This window comes from Mandrillus leucophaeus, unplaced genomic scaffold (genome assembly GCF_000951045.1).
Source record: "Mandrillus leucophaeus isolate KB7577 unplaced genomic scaffold, Mleu.le_1.0 Scaffold729, whole genome shotgun sequence".
Classification (NCBI taxonomy): domain Eukaryota; kingdom Metazoa; phylum Chordata; class Mammalia; order Primates; family Cercopithecidae; genus Mandrillus; species Mandrillus leucophaeus.
Genome location: NW_012107908.1, coordinates 445,333 through 461,862, shown reverse-complemented (window position 1 = coordinate 461,862; position 16,530 = coordinate 445,333). Strand labels below are relative to the sequence as shown.

The following is a 16,530-nucleotide window of genomic DNA, read 5'->3' as shown; positions in this document are numbered from 1 at the left end:
TTATTGTAACCCATTGTTCAAGAAGAGTCAATGGCTCCCTTACTGCCTTTCTAGTCTGATCTCAATTATTTTACTTCCTCCAAATAACTTGCCCTCCAGTCAAATCAGATTCCTTCTTATTCTATACACTTGCCATAGACTTTATTTTTAAACGATATTTACTGAGCACCTTAATAAATGCAGAATAAAGGAGTGATTTTCGAGAGTTACTAATGTATTTCAATAAATAGAAAAAGTATTCACCACAGTTAAGTCTAGGCTTTTCTACTACTACTTGTGAATTTGGGCATGTAACTTATTCTCTCTGTGGTTTCCCATGTATAAAACAAGATAGTTACGCTGATAAAAACAGACAATACAATGGCTGAAAATTTGAAAGAATTAAAAATTTATAAAATTGCAATAAAACTACAAGCTGTTACATTACTGTCATTAGTACAATAACAGTTATTTCAACTTTGTTTCTATTTTAGTGAAACCAGTCTAGGAGCTAAAATCAAAATATTCATTTAAGAAACTTAAAAAAAAAAAAAAAAAGCCCAATAGCCTAATAAATCTAGGCTTTAACCATAACACAGTCTCATTCTAGTGTTCTACACCACTCTAGGAAGACTATAGTTAATATTACATAGTTTCAAATAGCTAGAACGAGGTTACTGAATGTTCCCAACACAGAGAAATGATAAATGTTAGAGATGATGGGTATGTGTACAATTACCACGATCTGATCAGTAAATACTGTATGTATCAAGACATCATTATATACCTTATAAGTATGTACATTATATACTGATTAAAAAATACCATAAAAAATAAAATAATGTAGTTTCATGATATATTCTCTCTGTATTTACTTTGAAGGCTGAGTAAGTTTCTGTATATATATGACTAAAAGGAAATACATTAAAAATCAACACTATTATTGGATGGTGGGATATCAGTCATTTATAAAAAATCTTTCTTCTTTACAGCTTTCTATATTTTCTGAATTTTCCAATTTCTATATACCCTCAGAACCATATTGATTTAGCAAGATAGAATGATGCTGGGTTGAAGTTCTCTACTTTATGGGGCTCTGTTCCCCTTGTTCTTATGCCATCAGAGCAACACTCCTTCAGACAGTCTTTGGTACTCAATCTAACTCAAAATGGACTCCCAAAACGTCAGTTAAAACCTCTTACAGAACAAGAATATAATTACGAACTTACCGATACTTAAATATTTCATTGCTAGCTAAATATTTTCTGATCTGCAAACACACCAACTTCTATATGGTTCAACCTAATAAAATTAAAACAACTTTAAAAGCCAAAATAATTAAAATAACAAAATGACAGACTTAAAAAGCAGAACAAGAAATGAAATGTACAAAAAAAGGAAAAAACCTGTTCAAATTATATTTCTTTTTCTCCCAACCTATTCAGAGACTTAACTACTTGTAGATGAGAAATGATCTCAGTTCTTCAAATTCCTAAGTTTCACCTTTGGGCATTAGTGTCAACTATCACTTATTATTTAGTAAAAATGAGCTTCACTTTTTGTCCGACATCTTGGCAAGGTTGCAGTGTTCGCCACTGCTCTCCGAGCTTCATGACGCACCCAAGGACTACAAGAAGAAGGAAGACACCAGAAAGTCAGCCAAGAAAGACAAAGACCCAGTGAACAAATCTGGGGGCAAGGCCAAAAAGAAGAAATGGTCCAAAGGCAAAGCTGGGGACAAGCTCAATAACTTGTCTTGTTTGACAAAGCTACCTATGACAAACTCTGTAAGGAAATTCCCAACTATAAACTTATAACTCCAGCTGTGGTCTCTAAGAGACTGAAGATTTGAGGTTCCCTGGCCAGGGAAGCCTTTCTGGAGCTCCTTAGTAAAGGACTTATCAAACTGGTTTCAAAGCACAAAGCTCAAGTAATTTACACCAGAAATACCAAGGGCAGAGATGCTCCAGCTGCTGGTGAAGATGCATGAACAGGTCCAAGCAACTGTACATTTGGAAAAATAAAACTTTATTAATTTAAAAAAAATGAGCTTTAAACTGATTATCATATTATAGTGCAGCTGATGTGAGTTTATTTATATAACTGTCATTCCAAAAATGATTTGAGATACTTTGACTCTTCTTTTATTTCTCCCTCTCCCTCATCTCCCACATTCATTCAGTTATCAAGTGAGTGCCAAGGATTCTACCTCTGAAATCCTCTTAAATAGCATCTTTTTCCCCATCCCTTTGCCACTACACCCCAATCCAAGTCGAAATTATCTCTTGCCTAACAGGTCTCGCTGCAATTATTCTTACTCCACTCTAACCCAAATAACGCAGTGATCTTTCTAAGCCTAATAATACAGATAATAAGCAAAAAATATATTAAAAATATTGTTATTTACACTTAGTATGGAATATGAATTATACTAAGTATTTTCACACATTATCTACGTTAATTCTAACAACTCTACAAATAAAATACTATTACTGTTCCATTTTACAGATAAGGAAACCAAGGCCTATGAATGTTAAAGTGTCCAATTTCAATGGCTAGAATACAGTAGAAGTAGGATCTGAATTAAGACAATTTGCCTTTAGATGGAAACCACTTTGCATATTGCCTTATAAACTGGAATATATAACCTGCCTGCTTAAAATCCTTCATTGGCTTCTATTGCCCAAAACCTTAAATATGCCTTCTGAAGCTTTCAAAGATCTGCTCCCTATCTACCACCTCTCTGGTCTTATCTTCATTCATACTCTATGAAACTGCCAAGCTTTTCCTCACCCTTGAGCACATGCTGTTACTTGTGACTTTTAAGACCACGTGTGCTATGCAGCACCTTATCCTATCCCAACTATCCAACCCCTGGCTAATTTTTGAACAAGAGACCTTTTAGAACACTTAGGTAAGAAATCCTTCATGTCATATGCAGTACAGAAGTATGTATTCTTTCTTCTACAACTCCCATGCAACTTTATGACTGTTTATAGTTAACTGCCTATTTCCTCCATTAGATTGCAGACTTCCTGAAATCAGTGAACAAGTTTATTTTATTTATGGGCATATCCATGAGGCCTACCACAGGGTTGGCACAGGGTAGGCATTCAAAAGGTATTTTTTATTGAATAAACAATGAATGCCCAATAAAACAAAAGGCAATTCTGCTTTTAGGTTGAAAGATCGTTCAAGTAAAACCCCAGTATGGTAACTGTTTAACTCACCTGTAATTATTAAGTCGAGGCATATGAAATTGCCTATTTGTGGCTAAAAAACCGTTGAATAGTAATTTTAACATGGACAAACCAAATATGTTTCCAGTCTTGTAATTCAGGAAACCTTTAGAACTCCCAGCAAGTATGACTTGCGTAAACTCACACGAAGAAAAATAACTTCACAGGGATAAGATACAGGGCTTAAAATTATGTTCACAAGTAATAATTTAGAGGGACCTACTGCAGCAAATGCTGTATGACAGCAGACAATACAGTTCTAATATCCACCAGCCACTATTTTCATGTAGAACAAGACAGCAAGAGTGCTCAGTTGTGAAAAAATGGAATTATGGCCTATTTTGGAGGGCAGGACTCAAACACACTGTCTGATTTTCCAGAATGTCACAAAGCTTAAGGAAAAATCAACAGACTACCTCAGCTACCTCAGAGAAGAGGAAATGAAGTGGCAGAACTGAAACTAGTATCCAGGCTTCCTCCTCCATCGCCAACATTCTTTTTTGCTAAATCGATCTCCTTTTATTGTTGGGTATCCACAGGCAGATTCTTATGATTAAATATTATTCAATTCTTACCTATTACAAACCTACCAGACAAATTATTAATTAAAAAGTAAAACAATCTGCTTACTAATAACATTATAATTGAATAAATTATTTTTTCCAGACTAGCAAAATGTGGCTGGGCCTCCAGGGATGCTTTTCAACAATTAGAAATGTAAATATTGGTTGGCAGGGCACGGTGGATCACGCCTGTAATCCCAGCACTTTGGGAGGCCAAGCCGGGCAGATCACAAGGTCAAGAGATCAAGAACATACTGGCCAACATGGTGAAACCCCGTCTCTACTACAAATACAAAAATTAGCTGGGCGTGGTGGTGCATGGCTTTAGTCCCAGCTACTCAGGAGGCTGTGACAGGAGAATCACTTGAACCCGGGAGGTGGAGGTTGCAGTGATCTGAGATCGTGCCACTGCACTCCAGTCTGGCAACAGAGCGTGACTCCGTTTCAAAAAAAAAAAAAGAAAAAAAGAAACGTAAACATTGGTTATATGAGCTCGCTATTAGTTTGCTTCTGGATAAAAGCTTGCTGTTAGTGGCAAAAGATTCTTATCACTTAAGTTGAAACTAGAGAAAATGATGCAAATAAGTTTAAGAAAAGATAAGCAAGGCCAATTGGATAGAAGGAAAGAAAAACATCAGAATAGGCTGCTATTTCATTATTCTCTCATTATTAAAATGATCTACTGAAGAAGCAGTTTGTTGTAAATTTTTGCTACTAAGCACTGAATTGCAAGGAGCAAAGCCACTAACACAGAAGGCAAAAAATAACCATCAGAAAGAAGGGACAGAAGAGGATTCTGGAACCTGGAAACAAGAAAGTGCTTTTGTTTCCCCTTCATTTTCAACTCCAACTTATTTGATTCACAAGATCCAAATAGCTGTAAGAATTACAGGCAACTGGAGGTAAGAGAAGCCATGAGAGTCCCTGTGGATTACTTATTAAGCTTTCTTCCCTCTGAGTCTGACAAGTTCTACCTAGAGGCCAGGGTTGAGGAGCTCTTAATCAAACACCAGAAGACAAAAGACTACCAGGGTGCTTGGTCTATAAAAATTTATTCCATGAAGCCAAGGGTAGTAGTTCAATATAAGAAGTCTATCATATGTTGATAGATTATGTAATTTACTCCATTAACAAATTAAAGAAAATTAGTAATAGTCCTGAGAAAGCTGATAAAATTCAGTAACATTCCTAATAAAAAATCCAAACCAGGGATAGAAGGAAACCACTTAAATGAAACACAAATTATTATTATTTATTTATTAATTTATTGAGATGTAGTCTCACTCTGTCACCTGGGCTGGAGTGCAGTGGCACTATTTTGGCTCACTGCAACCTCTGCCTCCTGGGTTCAAGCGATTCTCCTGCCTCAGCCACTGAGTAGCTGGGATTACAGGTGCCCACCACCACGCCCGGCTAATTCTTGTATTTTCAGTAGAGACGGGGTTTCGCCATGTTGCCCAGGCTGGTCTCGAACTCCTGACCTCAGGTGATCCACTAGCCTCGGTCTTCGAAAGTGCTGGGATTACAGGCGTGAGCCACTGCGCCCGGCCAAACACAAATTGTTTATCAAAAAAAAAAAAAAAGAATATGTTTTCCAAAAGATTGAAAAACTAAAACCATTTTAATTAAATTCAGGAATTAGACGGAGGTGCTAGTTATCACCATCATCATTTAACATTGTCTTAATGCTTTTATAAAATATAAAGACAAAACCAAGAAAATTTAGTAGGCTGTATAAACATTGTAAAAGAGGTGAAACTGTTTTTACTGCTGATATTATTACACGCCTGAAAATCTCAAAAGATGACAATATAAAGTTAGGATAATTAATCAAAATATTAAGAGGCAAATAGAAAAAATGTAAAAATCACTGTCTTTTCTCTATTGTAGCAGTTAGCACCTACAAACGGAAACTGACAAAACCATTCCATCTGCTGTTGTGCAAACCCGCTAATTCTTAGGAACTGGTTTAACAACAAAGCCACAAGATCCCTATGAAGGCAATTCAGAATTCTTGAAGGCAAAAAAACAAAAACAAAAACAAACAAACAAAAAACCTGAACGAACAAAAAGACATACTGTATTCTCACATGTTGAACTTACACCCTCAACTGGTATGTAAATTAAATGCAATTCAAATAAGAATCTCCACATAACCTTATAGGGTGGTGGTGGTAGTGAGATTGAATAAAAGGTTTTAAGGTTTTTATGGCAGACTAAATTTGCAGAATAGTCAACTAAGGTATGAAATAGAAAACAAAAAGATTTGCTTTCACAGCTATCAGAAATAATACAAAGCCTCTTTAATCAAAACAGTGTGGGGACAGGAATATGCAAACAGATAATACAGAGAACAATCTAGAAATCAATCCCAGTATATATGAGAATTTAAAATATGACAAAGATGGTAGTTCTACTGAGTAGGAAAATAGGAGCAGCACAACTGGTTATCCATCTGGAAGAAAGTAAAATCAAACTGCTTTCTCATGCCACATACAAAAATAAATTCCAGATGGATTAAAGACACAAAAATTAACACATAGAATAAAAATCTTGCAAGAAAACGCTGGAAGCCACATTTACAAAATAGAGAGATAGAAGAGGCCTTAACCAAGAAACAGTTTTCTACATAAAAATTGAAAACGTCTTGTATGGCATAAAACCATAAATAAAATCATTAAAAAATACATGCATAATGCATATGAAAAGGATTAGTAAACATAATATATGGAGAGTGTTTAGAAACTGTTATCTTAAAAAGACTTCATAGATAAATGTACAAAGAACATGAAAAGGTAATTTACAGAAGAGCAAATCATTCACATTTACTGGTAACCAGAGAATTGCAAACTAAAGATATGCTGGGCCAGGCGCAGTGGCTCGTGCCCGTAATCCCAGAACTTTGGGAGGCCGAAGTGGGAGGATCACGAGGTCAGGAGTTCGAGACCAGCCTAACCAACATGGTGAAATTCAGTCTCTACTAAAAATACAAAAATTAGCCACGCGTGGTGGCGTGCACCTGTAATCCGAGCTACTCAGGAGGCTAAGGGAGGAGAATCATTTGAACCCATGAGGCAGAGGTTGCAGTGAGCCAAGATCGCATCATTGCACTCCAGCTTGGGCAACAGACAGAGTCTTCAAAAAAAAAACCTGGCATCACTTACATCCACTGATAGTAAAAATTAATAACTAATACTGGTTGAGATATGGGGCAGCAGGTACTCTACTGGTGCAACTATATGGAACTACACTGTTGGCAGAACTGTGAACTGTCACATCCGAGTGCACTGCACAGTATCCGACACATACTTAGTGCTCAAAAAGGTAGCTACTACTATTGTTCTATTATTTCCCTTCTAGATCCCTACTGAAATTTAAAAACCTAAAAAGTTTTCACTTTAAAAAGCAAAACAGGAAGAAGAAACTAACTCCATTGCTTACTGAAATAAGAAACACCTTTAAAAGCATACTATGTATTTTATGTGACTAAAAGGTCATTTGTCCTTGGGTTAAAAAGGTATATGGAAAAATTCCCACATGTACCCCATACAAGACAGGCTTGACAACTAATGCAAGACGATAACACAGACATTAATCAGTTTTGTTTGCCAGGTTAATTTTTTTGATTTTCACTCTATGAATCACATCACTCTTTCCTGCTCTAGTCTTTGAAGAAGCTAAGCAAAAAAAAAAATCTTGAAAGTAATATTATATGCAAAATTTCAGAACACAAAGCATATTATCTGGCAAAGAAGCCATGTTCAGAATAAATACTTTCTAGAAATTAGTAGGGTGTATATATACATAAATATTTTCTAAATAAGTGTAATATGTACAAATCCTGCTGTGTGCAAGATGTTTAGTTTTATTCGTAATAGCTAAAATTAGAAAAAATCAAACGTTTGTAATAGCAGATTATATTTTTAAAGTGTAGTTTATTCATATAATGGAATACTCTGAACAACTTTTTTAAAAGACAACAAAAAACAAGCTACTGATACACTCTCAAAATAGAGGAGCAAAAGAAGTGAGATACAAATGAGCACATGCTGTGTGACTGTATAACTGCATTTAAATTAAATTCAAGGATGGGCGCGGTAGCTCACGTCTGTAATCCCAGCACTTTGGGAGGCCAGGGCGGGGGGAATCACCTAAGGTCAGGAATTCGAGACCAGCCTAGCCAACATGGGGATATCCTTTCTCTACTAAAAATACAAAAATTAGGCAGGCTGGGTGGCGTGTGCCTGTAATCCCAGCTACTCAGAGGCTGAGGCAGGAGAATCATTTAATCCAGGAGGCGGAGGCTGCAGCGAGCCGAGATCCTGCCACTGCACTCCAGCCTGGATGACACAGCAAGACTCCATATCCAAAAAAGAAAAAAATTCAAGAACAATCAAAACTAACCTAAGGAGAGAAAAGTCAGAATAATGATGACTCAGGGGTGTAGTAAGGGTATTTATGACTAGAAAGTACATGAATAATTTTGGGGGGTTACAGATATGTTCTTGCTCTTCATAGTGGTCACTGAAGTGTATTTACATGCAAAATGTCATGGAGCTATATACTTTTTAAAAAGTAGCTTATATGCAAACTTTGATAGCTCGGCTGGTAGGGTAGAGGACTGTAAAAAGTACCTTACTGCCCGCAAAAACATTTCAGAGTAAGTTAAAAAATGTCAATTACCATTTCCATACAATGATAACTCTTAATTCCAGGAAGACAGAAAAGAAAAGCAATACCAACTTACATTAGCTATCACTGTCATTTTTTTAAATTCACAAATATTATGGTGGTTAAATAATTTCTATTTTCTGATCATCTACTAGCAATTTAAATTAATACATATCCATTAAAAAATTTGGGAGCTGGGCGCTGTGGCTCACACTTGTAATCCCAGCACTTTGGGGGCTGAGGCAGGCGGATCATGAGGTCAGGAATTCGAGACCAGCCTGGCCAATATGGTGAAACCCCGTCTCTACTAAAAATAAAAAAATTAGCTGGGAGTGGTGGCGGGTGCCTGTAATCCCACCTACTCAGGAGGCTGAGGCAGGAGAATTGCTTAAACCCAGGAGGCAGAGGTTGCAGTGAGCCGAGATCGCACCACTGCACTCCAGCCAGGGTGACTCTGTCTCAAAAAGAAAAAAAAAACTGTAAGTTCAATGTGAAATATAAAGTACACATCACCAGTACATACAAATCAATCAAATGTTTCATATTTTTTAATAGTCTTTCTTTTATATATAACTACCAGGTTCCTTTTCTATCAATAGATGTCACCACTTTCATGGAACCAGAAAAACAGAATCCATTCAGTTACAGACACTTCATGTCTTATGAATAGTCTTACCAAAAATATTTAGTTTAAAGCAATAAGCTCTTAAGAAATCATTTTTGACCAAACATTTCAAAGGACTTCAAAAAAACTAAATAGTGTCACAAATCTAAAATATGATTTGCCAACAAAAGAAAATAAAAACTAGGTGTATCTCTAATAGACATAGATGTCATATAACCTCATTTTTCAGTGGCTCCATTCATACTATGAGTACAATGCTCTACCCATCTTTCTATGCCTGGAATTCATCTCAAGTGTTACATTCCTGAGAGACTCCCCTGTTCTCCCAGGCAGAATTAATAACTACTTTTGGTGGCTCCCACTGTGCTTTTTCAGACACATTCTATCATAAGACAGTTACTTGCTTTTGTGTTTAACGTCCTAGCTCCAACACTGTGGTTGTAATAGTTACTCAACAATAAATACTAGTTAAACAATTATATCAACTTAATAGAAGGAATCAGAATACTTACTATTGAAACAAAAAAAATTCTGTCTGGAATTAAGACGACGAGAAAGAATATTAATATTCTGAGGACATAAAAGTCATTTTCTGGTGAAGGTCCTATCTCATGTTTGAATGCTGTTCTTCCAGGCCAGGTGAGGCAGCTCACACCTGTAATTCCAGCACTTTGGGAGGCCAAGGCAGTCGGATTGCTTGAGGCCAGGAATTCAAGACCAGCCTGTCCAAAATGGAAAAACCCCACTCTCTATTAAAAATACAAAAATCAGTCAGGCGTGGTGGTGCACACCTGTAATCCCAGCTTCTTGAGAGGCTGAGGCACAACAACTGCTTAAAGCTGGGAGGCGGAGGTTGCAGTGAACCTAGACCATGCCACTGCACTCCAACATGGGCGACAGAGCAAGACTCCGTCTCAAAGAAAAAAAAAAAACAAAAAACCTGCTCTTCCCTTATAAGGTGTTTTTTAATAAGAGCTTTATAGAGAGATATCATTCATATATAAGGTTTTAACTTTTTTTTTTTTAAGACAAGGTTTTACCTTCTGTCACATTGAAAAATCTCCTATATTTTTGAAGATTCTGAGCAATCCATTCACAACCCAGGTTTGGGATTTGCATACTATTGGAGAAACTGCTTCCTAAAGGTAAATACTTCAAGAATTTGAGAAAATTAAAACCAAAACCGAAAACACGAACACAAACGCACAAAGCATTGCCTAACCTTGCAGAAAATTATTTTAAATCCTGATATGCTTGTACAAGAAATAGTTTTCTTGCAAAACTTTGAGGAATGCATGAACTTCAGAAGGGGAACACCATACAAATGAGGATTTTTTTCACTTTAGAGGAATGAGCTAAAAGAATATGGTTTAAGATTAAAAAATTATTTTCTTACAATTGCAGAAACTGGAACTAAGCCTTCCCTACTAAGAGCACATTTCTGTAAAATGTGAAAAGTATTAAAATAATCAAAAGAAAATTTTTACATATTGCACAGCACAAGTGGTTTGACTAAAAATGTTTTTTACAGTCAAAAAAGGATCTGGATATACAATGGGCTAGAAGACATCTTTGGTCCGAGGTGATATGAATCAAGGAGAAAAAACTATGACTTCTCCTTTGTGCAACAGAAAAAACATGTAAGAGCTAGAAGTATTAACAGTTCTATCCTTAAATAAATAATCATAAAAACTTCTTATAAGTCAAATAACTACAATGATCTTTTCATCACAAATCTCTAAAGAATTAATGCTGAAGCTGAATTATCACCCCCTTACCTTTGTGATAAGAATGCGGTATTTTTCTACCAGGTGGTCATTGTTATGACAGCCTGCTAGTAACTGCCAGACTTCTCCCCGAAGAGCTTCAGGGACACCGTTTCTTACTAAGGTTGACAACTGCTTCGGTCTCACATTCAAGTTGAGATGCCTAAAAATAAAGCCATAAACCACAAATCACAAGAGGAAGATTCCCTAAAGACTGTTACTTTTCTCAAAGTCAATCTAAATGGCTTACAAATACGTGACAAGGTAACAAAGTGATAAAGGGGAAAAAAAAGTGCTTCTGAATTGAAGATAACTATGAGAGATTGGGTGGAAGAAAATAAAAATCCACATAGATTCTGTAAACTGCTTCTTAAGTATCTTTAAATTACTTCTCTGCTTTAAAAAAAAAAAAAGGCAAAACTGGAAATCACAGATGATGCTCTATGGCTATGGTTTATGTAAAAAAGATGGCCAGGTGCGGTGGCTCACGCCCGTGATCCCAGAAATTTGGGATGCCGAGGTGGGCGTCATCACCTGAGGTCAGCAGTTCAAGACCAGCCTGGGCAACATGGTAAAACTCCGTGTAAATACAAAAAGTAGCCCATCATGGTGGCACATGACTGTAATCCCAGCTATTCGAGAGACTGAGGCAGAAGAACTGCTTGAATCGGGAGGCGGAGGTTGCAATTAGCCAAGATTGCACCACAGCACTCCAACCTGGGTGACAGAGCGAGACACCGTCTAAAAAAACAAACAAACAAAAAAGAGCAAAATTCTAATCAGTGGACATATAATAAAGGACAAGAACCTAGCTCTACATCAAAATTGACAAGTGGTCAGAGGGGCGCGGTGACTCAGGTAGTTCCACTGCTTTGAGAGGCCAAGGTGGGAAAATTTCTTGAACCCAGGAGTTTGGGACCAGCCTAGGTAATACAGCAAGAACCCCGTCTCTACAGAAAAATAAAAATAAGCTGGCATGATGGTTATATTCCTAGCTACTTGGGAGGCTGTGGCAAGAAGATCGCTTGAGCCTAGGAGTTCAAGGCTGCAACAAGAGATCGCACCACTGCACTCCAGCCTGGGTGACAGGGACAGATTCTGTCTAGAAAAAACAAAATTGACAAGAATATTGTATATTTATACGTTCTAAGTTAAAATAAAACATCTCAAGTATGTTTCCAACAGTTTTTATGATGCCTTCCTTCAAATAACTTTTCTGAATGCTTATGGTGGCTAATAACATTTCCACTGAACTACTGTATCACTACAAGTTGCCAAAATCTTTGGACTTCATTTATGTCACCTATAAAATGGAGAAAATTACACTAGCCTTGACATGTTGGTATAAATGTACAAAGTGCTTCTGCATACAGTATCTTATTTGATCTTCAGAACAACCATCTCGGGTAGATGGTAGTGTTTCTAGTTTTACAGATGCAGAAAAAATTTCAGGGAGGTCAATTAAATGACTGAAGTAGTCCTCAAATTCTTAAGACTAATATTATAGAGCAGCTGGTTTGTGACTTGAGAGCCACCATTACTGAGTCAATAAAGCAGGATCCTGACATTAAAAAGATGCTGTGACTATCACACGTAAGCAGAAGTTATTGATACAAAATAACCACTATCAAATGATAAAAAGGCCGTGATTTTTCTCAAAATGTTCATAGAATCCTATGAGAATTCTGCACAGTACATTTAAAAGTGATTTATTCTGTGACACTGGTACCCTAATGCAAGTGCTATAGACAATTCAATAGTTTTGTCCTTGTTTAGATAAAAACATTATACAAAAGTTGAAGAGTTATGAGCAGAAAGAACAGACATAGTTCTGTTGCTAACTCAATCCCTGGTATGCTATGGCCTGTGGGCCAAACTGGGCCTATCACCTGTTTTCGTAAATAAACTTTTATTGAAACACAGCCACGCTTATTTGTCTAAGTACTGTGTATGATAACTTCTGCACTACAATAGTAGAACTGAGTAGTTGTGACAGACTATTAGCCTGCAAAACCTAAAATATTTATTATTTGGCTCTTTACAGACAAAGTCTGCTAACCTTACTAGCTTAATTTACATTGATAAAATTACTTTCAGAATAATTCCATCTCATTGATAATACTAACTTTATCCAACTTAGCAACCTATTTTATACTGACATTAGTTCTCTTATCCATTAAGAGTCATATTAAAATGAACTTGGAGAATTAGAGCTCAAAGATACTATTAATACTATCACTAAAATCTAATGTAGAGTTAAATAGTTAAATAAACTATCTTTGGGATCAGACTTGACTGTGTTAAAAACTCTGGCTGTGATATTTACTAACTAGAATGCCTTAACCTATGAACCAGCCTCATCTGTAAAAAAACAAATACTTTATAAGGTTGTTAGAGTTGAAATACAGCACATAACAGCACGGTGTCTAAAATATGGTAAATTCATTCATTCTATGTTATTGTAACTACAACCATGGTATCCATTATTTTTAATCTATAATAATTACAAATGGTAATTTTATAGACTTCTATTTTCCAAATGAAGAAACAGACTCAAAAGAGTTAAGTGACTTGTCTAAGACCACACAGCTTAAAAGTAGGAGAGGTAGAATTTGAAACCAGGTCTACCAAGCTTTAAAATTCCATTATTACAATGCTTCTTATCCACAGGACACATATCCCTAGAACACACATAATGAGAAAAAAATCACAATGTAATGAACTAAAGAAGAGACACTATTATATCATATCTGAAGACATGACTAAAGCAAGCAAAAATAGTTTAAATACCCTGAAAGATAGTAGAGACAGATGGAAACTCAACAAATACATCTGAGGGAATAGGAAGACATGTTAATTAAATTAATAACAAAGCTTGATAACAAAACGAATTCCAAGCTGTTGTATAAGACGCTGATGGGTTCGTGTAATAAAAGCTAACTAGAGTCTTAATGCTATATCTACATGATTTTAAATATATTATTATGTAACCATATCAAAACTCAATTACATTTCTGTTTTAGAGCAGAAACCTTTTAATACAGATAAAATTCCTGCCAGCAGCATCCCAAACACTCCAAATTCACTGAACTGAAAATATAATTGTGATAAGAGCACCAGAAGTTTTGTCTCCTGGAGTAAAGAAATATCAAAAATGTAAGAAAACTATTACTCTGGGGTTTTTTGCAGAGTTCATTTATTAAAACAACTTGTGTAAAGACAAATTGTGCTTTGGTTTGCTTTTTTCTCCTGTACACATTTTGACATTTTCCAGTGTGGAGAGTGTTTTGTCAAAAGTGTAAAGCATTGTGAGAGTAATACAAAAGCAGATAATGCCCATTTGTAGTCCTATCCCTGAAGGGCATAAAATGCTTTAAAATTCTGAGACAGAGCTTTACTCTAACAATGCAGTGAAATACTTCAACAGTTAAAATGTCTGAGAAAAATCAAACCCCAAAGTAATGGGCCAATAGGGAGTTTATATGACAACCCTAGTAACCAGAATGTCAGAAATAGAGAAATGTTCAGATCTCTTCCAAGCTCAGCTTTTTTCAGCATATGCTGGCATCCTACTCAAGGAGAAAAGGAAGCTGCATAAATGTCTCACCAATCTGACTTACCAGAATATCTGTGGTCATGTTAATAAACACCTAAAAGGCAATATATTCTTTTTGTTTGGTGTTTTTTCTTTTTTTTGTTTTTTGGAGAAAGGGTCTCAACTCTGTCACCCAGGCTGGAGTGCAGTGGTGCAATCAAGGCTCACTGCAGCCTCGAACTCCTAGGCTCAAGCGATCCTCCTGCCTCAGCCTCCAGAGTAGCTGGAACCACAGGTGCGCGGCACCATGCCCGGTTAACTTTTTCATGTTTTGTAGAGATGGGGTTTCACCAAGTTGCCCGGGCTGGTCTTGACTTCCTGGGGTCAAGCAATCCTCCCGCCTTGACCTCCCAAAAGGCTGAGTTTACAGGTGTGAACCACCACACCCAGCCTGAAGGCAATGTATTCTTTTTAGATAGCCTATTGGATAGCGCTTCTTAACACTGCTGTCAAACCATCTCTTGAGCTGATGATAAATTCCTAAATTTTTTTAAGTGTTAGTAGGAATTTTGTAAGAGTTAGTAATCAATAGAGCAGGTAATCTATACCATGCTCATGACACTTTGCTCTGTCATTCTAGATACTTATCACAGATAAGGGAAAAATCCTACCTGCGGTCTCTACCATGGCTCTATGCATTGTGTGAACATCCTCTAAACGGACTGCTGTGTATTATCTGAACCACTCAGTGGTTCCTAACCTCTTCAATATAAAAGATACTTTTCTTATTTATTCTGTACATGAATTCCACGTTCGGATAAATATTTTCTCCAGCAATGAGAACTTATTAGATTCCTGATATTCTGAAAATTGATTTCAATTCTCTACTACTACTCATATAAATCTCTAAAATAGATCACAGAATGCAAACCTTGAGTTTAGGTTTCTACTATTGGTTCCAAAATTGAATATTGTAGTTAGGTAAGATTCTCTACCCATAAAATGAGAATTTGCAGATAAAAACTATTCTAACATAACTTACCATTTTGACAACAGTTCTCCCCATGTTTCAAGAATTTTTTCTGCACATTCTTTGGATACATCACCAGATCCACTCAGGAGAGGTTCATCATTATCTATGATAAACAAAACACACAAAAACGGTAACAGGGGTGGCTATGCTAGCCACAACACTGGAATGTTTAAGAGTCAAATTTGAAAGACTTTACTGGGAGCATAAAGTCACAATTTCTCTCTTTTAGTATTTATGGATAAGTACAAAAAAAATAAAAATGGTTCTAGGTAAAATGCTGTAATCTCTTTAATCCTCTTTTGTTTTCCACATAGGTCCATATTATGTCAATCTCAAAAAAAAAAAAAAAAGGAGCTATTTAATTATAAAACTATAGGATTCAAAATATGGTATTTTCTCTCATTTTCTAAAGCAAACAGCTTTATGCATGAAAATATGTTTAAGTCTTATTCAAAACACTTAAAAAGTTTCAAACTACCTAAGTGTCCAACAACGGGAGTACAGAATGGTTGAAGAAATTATAATATATGTATATAATGCAATTGCATGTTGACATTTATGTTTATATAATGATGATATGGTTTGGCTCTGTGTCCCCACCCAAATCTCATCTTGAACTGTAGTTCCCATAATCCCACATGTCAGGTGAGGGACCCGAAGGGAGGTAACTGAATCTTGGGGGCCGTTTCTCCCATGCTATTCTCATGACAGTGAGTTCTCATGAGATCTGATGGTTTTATAAGCATCTGGCATTTCCCCTGCTGTCACTCATTCTTCTTTCCTGCTGCCATGTGAAGGACATGTTTGCTTCCCCTTCTGCCATGATTCTAAGTTTCCTGAGGCCTCCCCAGCCCTGTAGAATCAATTAAACCTCTTTTGTTTATAAATTTTGCAGTGAGCTGAGATCACACCACAGAACTCCAGCCGGGGCAACAGAGCAAGACTCCGTCTCAAAAAAAAGAAAAAATTAAACCTCTTTTCTTTTTTTCTTTTTTTTTTTTTGAGACGGAGTCTTGCTCTGTAGCCCGGGCTGGAGTGCAGTGGCCGGATCTCAGCTCACTGCAAGCTCCGCCTCCTGGGTTTACGCCATTCTCCTGCCTCAGCCTCCGGAGTAGCTGG

The 16,530-nt window shown here is 36.5% G+C and overlaps 1 protein-coding gene across 1 annotated transcript in view; it reads right to left on the bottom strand.

The window, feature by feature from the left end:
- Nucleotides 1–16,530, bottom strand: part of RABGAP1 (RAB GTPase activating protein 1) — a 167,171-nt gene that overhangs the window by 74,534 nt on the left and 76,107 nt on the right. The window contains exons 12-13 of the mRNA XM_011965496.1: nt 15,421–15,514; nt 10,856–11,006 (exon numbers count right to left, since the gene is read on the bottom strand). Coding sequence (XP_011820886.1) covers nt 10,856–11,006; nt 15,421–15,514 — 245 coding nt within the window. The remainder of the gene's footprint in view (nt 1–10,855; nt 11,007–15,420; nt 15,515–16,530) is intronic.